Source organism: Strix aluco, chromosome Z, assembly GCF_031877795.1.
Source record: "Strix aluco isolate bStrAlu1 chromosome Z, bStrAlu1.hap1, whole genome shotgun sequence".
NCBI classification, from domain to species: Eukaryota; Metazoa; Chordata; class Aves; order Strigiformes; family Strigidae; genus Strix; species Strix aluco.
Window position 1 is genome coordinate 92,156,617 of NC_133971.1, and position 8,184 is coordinate 92,164,800.

Below are 8,184 nucleotides of genomic sequence, written 5' to 3' on the forward strand. Positions count from 1 at the left end.
GGTGAATTAGGTAAGAGAATTGGGAGTTTTTCCTGTGAAAAAAACGTTTCACTGATCCCTATGTAAGATCAGCAGGTTTCAGTATCAGAGGAGAAACACTTCAGTATAGAAATTCCACCACAGGACTCCTAAACTGCAGGCAAACAAGGCGCTGGGCACCCTGAACAGCATGGGGAACAGTCCAGACCAGCAACACACCTTGTTCTTGTTGCTGAAGAGCCACCGATCTCAGCAGGGACGAGCTGCTGAGCAACCTGTAGACATAGGACTCCACCTGCAACCGGGACAACACCGAAGTGTACGAGTGCAGCACCAGGGTCTGATGCACGTGCTCTGCTTTGGCTTCAAACAGCTTTTTCAGTTCCCCCAGCACACTTTCATTCAGCTCCACTGTCTGGTAGCGATGGTGGCCTGTCACTTTGCACTGATCTGCACAGACACCCTGAAAAGAAAGCAATTATTTTATGTAAGCGGCTTTGTCATTTTGTTGGGTCAAGTGTGCTTACAGAAATTAACCTTGACGTAACCCTCTCCTCAACAGATTTCAAAGCTTTCATAAAAGGGGACACTTCACAAGTGGAAAATACAATCATTGGGGAATATCCTACATACTTTTTAGAGCTCCTGATTACTTAGGAGTCATATTGCTGACATTTGAAAAAAAATTACTCCATAAACCCTCACTAACTCACATTGAGAAACAGACATGAAGTGACTTGTCTGTATCACTGACAGATGTGAACAAAACCAGGTGTCTCTACTCCCAGTGAGTGCACCTGCTTCTCAGTTTACAGAGTTCCATAAATAAAGCTAAAAGATAAATATTTTTTTAAATTCCCAGAACTGAATATTTGTAGCAATTCCCCATTGCATGTTTAAATTTTTCAGAAATTAACTTCACTCTAACTTTTCCCCAAACTGGAAGTAAGCTGAGGGCCAGTCTTCCTCTGTCCTACCTCTAATTCTTCAGCAGAAGAAAACCATAATACATAACATTACTGTTATTCTTTTGCACGTGGTTCAGAGCCAGCGCTTTGGAAGCGTAGCTTGAAAGTATCCCTGTGTTTAAGTCAGTAGAATAAGAATTTTAAATTGCTATAAAGATAACAGTTATTCTGGACATATAATAAATAGTGAATCAGAATAGAATAAAGCCAGCAGCGAGCTTAGCCAACTGTACAATGCCCAGTGGGGATGCAAGAGTGAAACCAAAATTGCTTTCTGTGTAGAAAGTGATCAACACAAAACTCAGCATCCAGTGAAGTTCAGTGTTATTCCCTAGCAAAAAGGAAAATACTCAAATCTCTTCAGTGGATGCCTCTCACTGTGTCAACTCTCAGGAACTGCCCAGGAGAGGCACTGCACTCACAGAAACAACAGTAAAAGCTACCACATACGTAGGTATTTAGCACCCCTGGGTAATTCTGATGACATGTTGGCTATAAACAGGATCAGAGTGCCGGAACAACTTCATTTGCTACCACTGTCTAGATCCAAAGACAAGTGACACAGAATGAGTCTGGAGATTCTGATATGTGCCCCGAAGAGCTCCTCAAACCCCTCTGGTTTGCAGACAGAAATGCTACAGAGTACCTTGACCACCCTGGAAGGAGCTAAAACCTCAGCTACACTTATGGAGCAACAGTTACTGGAAGTGGATGGACACTCCTGCTGTTTTGAGCGACAGGGTCACCCACAAGCCTGACTCAAGCTCCTCTGCAGCTGCCACCTGACAGCAGGACAGTCAGCAATGATGTCAATGAAAACTGTCACTACAGGAGCAAGACAGATGGGACATCACCACTACAGTCATTCTGAAGTCCTTCTCCACCATGTATCCCCTACATCTACCTCAAGTACTGTAGCACAAACTTCACCTAACACTACAGGCAGAAGTGGTGGCACACAGGCTTATTCTGACTGACTACACACGAGTCTCACTCCAAAAGAGACCAGTAACAGAGATCTCACTACCCTGCACTCATCAGAGTTTAAAAATCAAAGAATAAACTGTCTTAAATCTCAACAGGATGATACCCTGAAGTACTGGGCGTCAGCAGAGAGACAGAAAGCAAAGGCATCACCTCTTAAAAAAAAAAAAAAAAAACAGCTTAAATATGATAAACTTGACAGCAAGTAAAATTGATGTCTGGAATCACATGAAAATGTTTGAGTTCAAAAGTAGCTTCAGCAACAGCACCTGCACAGTTTTCTGCTCTTCTTTAAAAGTCCATAATCTCCCCTTAACATTTTGGCAGTCTGTTGTCATAGCCTGCAGCTCTGCCTCAGCCAGCAAGAGCTGTTTCCTGCAGCGCATGTAGTTCAGGAGCAGTTCATAAAATTCGTGCCTGTCCTGATGAGCAACACTTTCGAATTCCTCTGCATAGGAGTCAACATTCTCCAGCCATGAGCATGGCTCAAAAATTTTCAGCTGTTCTCTGGTAAATGGCACCAGTTCTGGTTCAGTTGGGAGCTCTGGATACAGTCTTTCATTGTGCAACAGTGGTTTAACTGCTATTATGGTTGGTCTCTCATAAGACAATTCAGCTGACAAGTCTGGATAAACTGGTTTCAACTCCGAACGCTGAATATGTGTTTTGGATTTCTCTGGGAGCTGCGAGATGCTAAGAGGAAGCTTCTCTGAAGAACAGACAAGAGGATTTTTAACATCTTGTATGTTTTCAGTTCCTTTGCCCTCTACAAAACCCACTACTGTCTGAGAGACAACAGCACTGGAATGAAAAGTACTACTCAATAAATCAGAGGTTCCTGATCCGCTAGCAACCGCCTCCACAGGGCGGTGAGGTTTGTCTGACTTGCTTCTTCTACTCTTCTCAACATTCCCCCCACATTCCTCATGGGAAGGATCAGCTTTGAACTCTTCTGCATCTGTGGGAGGCTCTAGAGTTGCTGCCAAAGATCCTTCATTTTGTGAAGATAAATTACTCTGGGGGGTGTCACACACATCATTTATAGTTTTTCCATCCTTTACTTCATCACTGAGCTGAATTTCTGTAAATTCTCCAGGACGTTCCACTTGCACTTTACTGGTTTGAGAAGACACTTCTGTTACAGGAGGGAGGAAGACATCATCAGACTCTTGTATCTGGGACTCCTCACTACTTCTTTTCTTTTTTTCCTAGGAAAAAAAAAAATTAACAGTGTCACTATCAAGTGAATCTCTCCTCCTTGCATCCCAAATCCCACTATAACCAAATCTAGTATTTGTCAACATTACAACTCCAAAGCCCCTTTTAACACATTATTTTTCATAATACTAAAGGTAAAAACAAATGTAACAAACAGATCCTTCATCTTTAGCTACCCTTTGAAGACTGTCTATCAATGTTCAAGAACTGACCAAGAAAACAGACAATCTTTCAACATTTCTATGTAAAAAGCTATAAATATCACAGGACAGAATGTTTCATTAACATATAAAAGAATCAAAACAACAGGACCTGGACCTCTAAGGAGAGTCACTAGATTTCACCATATTAAAAAAAAAGGTTACTTTGTGATTAGTCTTAAGTTCTACAGAAATATTTTAATGAATGGAAAAATATTTCCAAAAAGTAATTTCAGAATAAATGAAGTCTGGAATGCATCCCCTAATTACATTCTAAAATCATCACAACATCTGTACAATTACTGAAATACTTATTTTCAATAGGCATTACACACTAGGGCTGTTAGAAAAACTTAGCAGTGACATTAAAACTGTTAATCAATTGCCCACTTTTAAATTACGATCAGTTTGGGGGCGAATAGTTCCTAGAAATCTAGTCTAAGGTGTAGATTAGCCTCCTTCCCAAATAATTATGATGCACAAGAAATCAACAAAGATTTTGTCAACTTGTAAATTGTTTGCCAGTTTGTAAAACAGAAAATTGGCAAAGTGTTTTGTCAATTTGTAAATTATTTGTGTTTACCTACCAGTTTATTTGGAGCAAAACTGACAAAAGTTAGGTTACAGCGCTCCAGTTTTCAATGACCCAGATAATATAACAAAGAACAGAGCTGAAACTAGCTTTCAATATTCCTCCACAATTGGGGAAAACATGGTACTCTTGAAAACTTGCTGACAGAATCACATATACTTTCACGAAACATTTGACATGACTTTGCCTTATGAGAAGGCATACACGAAAACAGCTCAAATCAAGGCCTTAGCTAACCTCGATCTCAAGCCTATTTCTACCTCAAACATATGCTCACAGCTTCTTTATAAAATGGCAATACACTGCCTTTGCTTTCAGACTGTCTTTTCCAGTATATTAAAAACCTGTAAACACTTCTGATCACAAAACACTTCTGACACACCCCAAAGCTAGCTAAAGCTCCAGGTGAGAGGTTAAAAATAGATCAGCAATTCTTTAAACTAGGATTTATTATTGTTTATAATATGACAATAATCCTGACAATTAACTCTAAGTCAGTAAATTCCACAGAATTCTGTATCACTAGATCATATTTTTAGCAGTGTTCTGATCCACATACTTTACAAACACATGATGTTCCTTTCTCCTCCACAATCTCCGAGCTCCCTCCTGCAGTCCTCATACGGGAGAAACTCCCTTTATCTTTCACTAGCATCCTGTATTCCTCCCAAACGCTACTGTTAGATAAAAGAGTTTCTTTTAAAATTTATGAAGTGCCTTTCAGTTCTCACTTTCCAAGGCAAAAAATGCCATAATCATTAACAGGGATTTCATCTGAGAAAGGACAAGAGAAATCGTGTTTTGAATTAACTTGAAACCAAAACCTGCTGTTCTCTCTTCTGAGGGTTTAGCCTTGAAGTCAAACATGATGCCTGCTTGTTAGCCTTGCCCTGTACCTAACATTCACCTCTCCTAGCACACCAGTGAAAAACGCCTCAGTCTCCAAGGTCACCTAATATTTTTCAATAAACATCTCTTGCAGTAACCGAGTGCTACCCACTGAGACACAGCCTCATCTTCACCAGTTCCAGGTTCACTGGCTTTGCGACCTCACTGTGTTCGAATCAGTCTGGTGTTACCGGTGTTAGACAAGCTTAACTTTGGGGCTAGTGTTTTCAGAAAGCCCTGGGCTCCATTCCACTACTTGGCAGCTCCGCAGCTGAGCCAGCCTTTCTCCCAGCTCTCAAAAATCTCAGCTTTTCAAAGGATTATGGCCATTTCTGAGGGATGGGAATGGCAAACTCCTTAACATGACAGGGCCCCAAACTGCATCCTCAAACACCCCTGCCTATTAACAGAGCTGAGCATAATAATAGCAACAAAAATATCAGGAATGGGTCATGTGTAACACTGAAGGATTCTGGATGTCCACATGACATCGCCAGTGAATTGTTTCACAGTGAATTACACCTGGAAGGGACGGCCAAAGACAGCAGCCACTGGAGTCACTGTACACATGTCATTAATGACCTACCATCATCACTGGTGACTCACCACCTTCCTGCAGGGAACTGATTCTCTTAAGCCAGCAGTCTTACAATCTGACCGCCTTGCACATGCTATGGGGCTGAATCAAAACAAAAACAATGATGCACTTACTCCCCTGGGATTGCTCTTCCCTCGAGCTCAGGAATCACAGCCACAGTTAACATTTAGATCTAACCCTTACTTTACAGAACTGTAGTCAATCGATTCATTAATTTATCTTCGGAGAGCTTTGACAGCCATTATTTCAATGCTCTTGCTCTATCTGGTACAGTTTACAACATGTAGAGGTGAAGCAATTAAAGCAAACGTTTCCATTTTGACTCAACTCTGGGGCAAGGTACTTCAGTTCAGATCATTTCCACAAACAACTGAAATTCCATGTAGCACAGCTGCAAGGAAAATAAAGTGTTCAGAAAGTTGTTGGTACTAACATCATGAACAAGGAACACACAATGGGATTAAAACCTAGGGGGGTTTTAATACTTAACAACAGTAGCACCAACTATTTCAGCATTTCAAAGCCAAACCTATACATATGAGATGTAGCAAGACTGTCATTCCACACTATACTAGAACACTGCTAAGCGCTGTTAAGTCCAATTGCTCTACAGCTTCACCGCTGAGGCAGCTCCAGCTGCCTCGCTGTGCAGAGTTATTTGAGAAAGCCACATGTTGTAAGAATAAAAACCTGTTTTACATTCTTTTATAGCGCAGGAATGATCTAAATCTTCTTAGAGCGCTACAGAAAAGCGCAGATATTCAGGACCACACACCCGCCCCCGAGGACGAACACGGATACATAAACACGGCCGAGAGCAGCCCCCCCTTCGGCCGCTTTAAAAAACAACAACAAAAAGAAAAAGGAGTAAACTCAAACAGCAGCCAAACACCTTGACCAAAGCCCCACGGTATGCAGTAACACTCCTCACACCCCCCCGCCGCTCTAAACCCACCTCACTGCTGCCACAGCCGCCACAAGCGGGAGGCGACGGTGACGGACCCGCCGCTGGGCCGAGGCCCCCGCCCCGGGACGGCGGACCGACACCCTCAGGCTCTCCCCCGCGCCGCCGCCACCCCCCCGGTCCCGGTCCCCCCTACCTTGGGTCTGCTCTTGGCGCGGGCCTTGCGGGGGCCCCTCACGGCCTCGGCCATGGCCCCCGCCCGCCGCGGCGCTGCCTGGGCGGCTCGGAGCGGTGGCGGCGGAAGAGGCGGGTTTGCCCCGCCCACCCGGCGCTCTCGGCCAATCAGGAGCGCGGCAGGGACGGGAGGGACGGAGGGACATACCGAGTGCGCAGGGGTCTGGGAGGAGGCCGGGCCGCCCTGTGGGGAGCTGTGGGGAGGGCAGGGTCCTCAGCGGGGGGCTGAGAGGAGGCCAGGATCCCTTATAAGGGACCTGCGGGAAGGCCGGGCTTCTCTATAGAGGCCTGGGAGGAGGCCAGGGTGCCCTATGAGGACCTGGGGAGAGGCTGGGCTCCTCTGTAGGGGGCTAGGAGGAGGCCAGGGTCCCCTATGAGGACCCGGGGGGAGGCCGGGCTTCTCTATAGGGGGCCTGGGAGGAGGCCAGGGTCCCCTATGAGGACCTGGGGGGAGGCCGGTCTTCTCTATAGGGGGCCTGGGAGGAGGCCAGAGTCCACTATGAGGACCTGGGGGGAGGCCGGTCTTCTCTATAGGGGGCCTGGGAGGAGGCCAGAGTCCACTATGAGGACCCGGGGGGACGCCGGACTTCTCTGTAGGGGCTTGGGAGGAGACCAGGATACCCTATGAGGACCTGGGGGGAGGCCAGGCTTCTCTATAGGGAAGCTGGGAGGAGGCCAGGGTGACCTGTGAGGACCTGGGGGGGAATGTGGGGTAAGAAGCCAAGCCCCTACTATTGAGGATGGGGAGTGTGAGTTTGTTTCTGCCTGCACTGTAGCAGGACCTGGAGGGGCGGTTGGAGCAGGGCAGCCAGTCCTGTAGTGCCTGAGGCTCCTCCAGCCTCAGCAGGGCTGCTGGCTCAGCCCGGGGGGGCCAGGCACCGCTGCCCCTTCTGATCCCTGGCCGGGCACCCAGCCATCCCCAGGGAGCTGCAGCTGGAGCCAAACCCAAGCACCGGTGGCAGCAGAAGTCCCAGTTCCCAGACGGATGAGCCCCCACAGAGCTCAGGCCCACCTTGCAAAAGACATCTTAGTCGAGGAGTTAATGATCTTGAACAGGCAGTGTGCACTCTATTGGACCTTGTAGTTAGGGCTTGAGAAGCCCATATGTTATTAACATAATCTGTAATTTACAATATCTGTGGGAAAGGTAAACTGTACATGGCTCAAGGCAGGGGATACATTGATCATGACCAGGAGCCTGTTGCATGTTGAGGAGTCAGTGATCCTCACAGCAGGCGCAAGGCTGTGCTGTGTTGCACAAGCCCCTTGGCCACAGGATGAGCTCAGCCAGCTTTTGGTAACAGGATCTGCAGGCAGCTCCTGCTTGGTACTGGCCGATATAGCACCTGCCTGGCCCTGCCTGTATCTGGAAGTGCAGCAAGAAGTTCTTGCATGAACATAATTTAGGAATAGAGATGTCTTCTTGCAAGGAACAACCTTGCAAGGAACAACCTTCTCTGCAGGAACAACCACAATGTTGAAATGCATGGATGAAATGCAAACTAAATTTATTCTTGTTACCTTGTGACCCAGGGGATCTCAGCAGCAGCACCCGGGCAGAGGCATGCAAGCAGGGATGCAGGCATCGTGGACCTCAGTCCTTGCTAACCAGAAAGAGA

The 8,184-nt window shown here is 46.1% G+C and overlaps 1 protein-coding gene across 5 annotated transcripts in view; it reads right to left on the reverse strand.

The window, feature by feature from the left end:
* Nucleotides 1-6,626, reverse strand: part of EPG5 (ectopic P-granules 5 autophagy tethering factor) — a 59,319-nt gene extending 52,693 nt beyond the window's left edge. For all 5 annotated transcript variants that reach the window (XM_074813696.1, XM_074813694.1, XM_074813697.1 and 2 more), the window contains exons 1-3: nt 6,528-6,626; nt 2,201-3,139; nt 199-442 (exon numbers count right to left, since the gene is read on the reverse strand). In XM_074813696.1, coding sequence (XP_074669797.1) covers nt 199-442; nt 2,201-3,139; nt 6,528-6,581 — 1,237 coding nt within the window. In that variant the 5' untranslated portion in view covers nt 6,582-6,626. The remainder of the gene's footprint in view (nt 1-198; nt 443-2,200; nt 3,140-6,527) is intronic.
* Nucleotides 6,627-8,184: the final 1,558 nt, after the last annotated feature.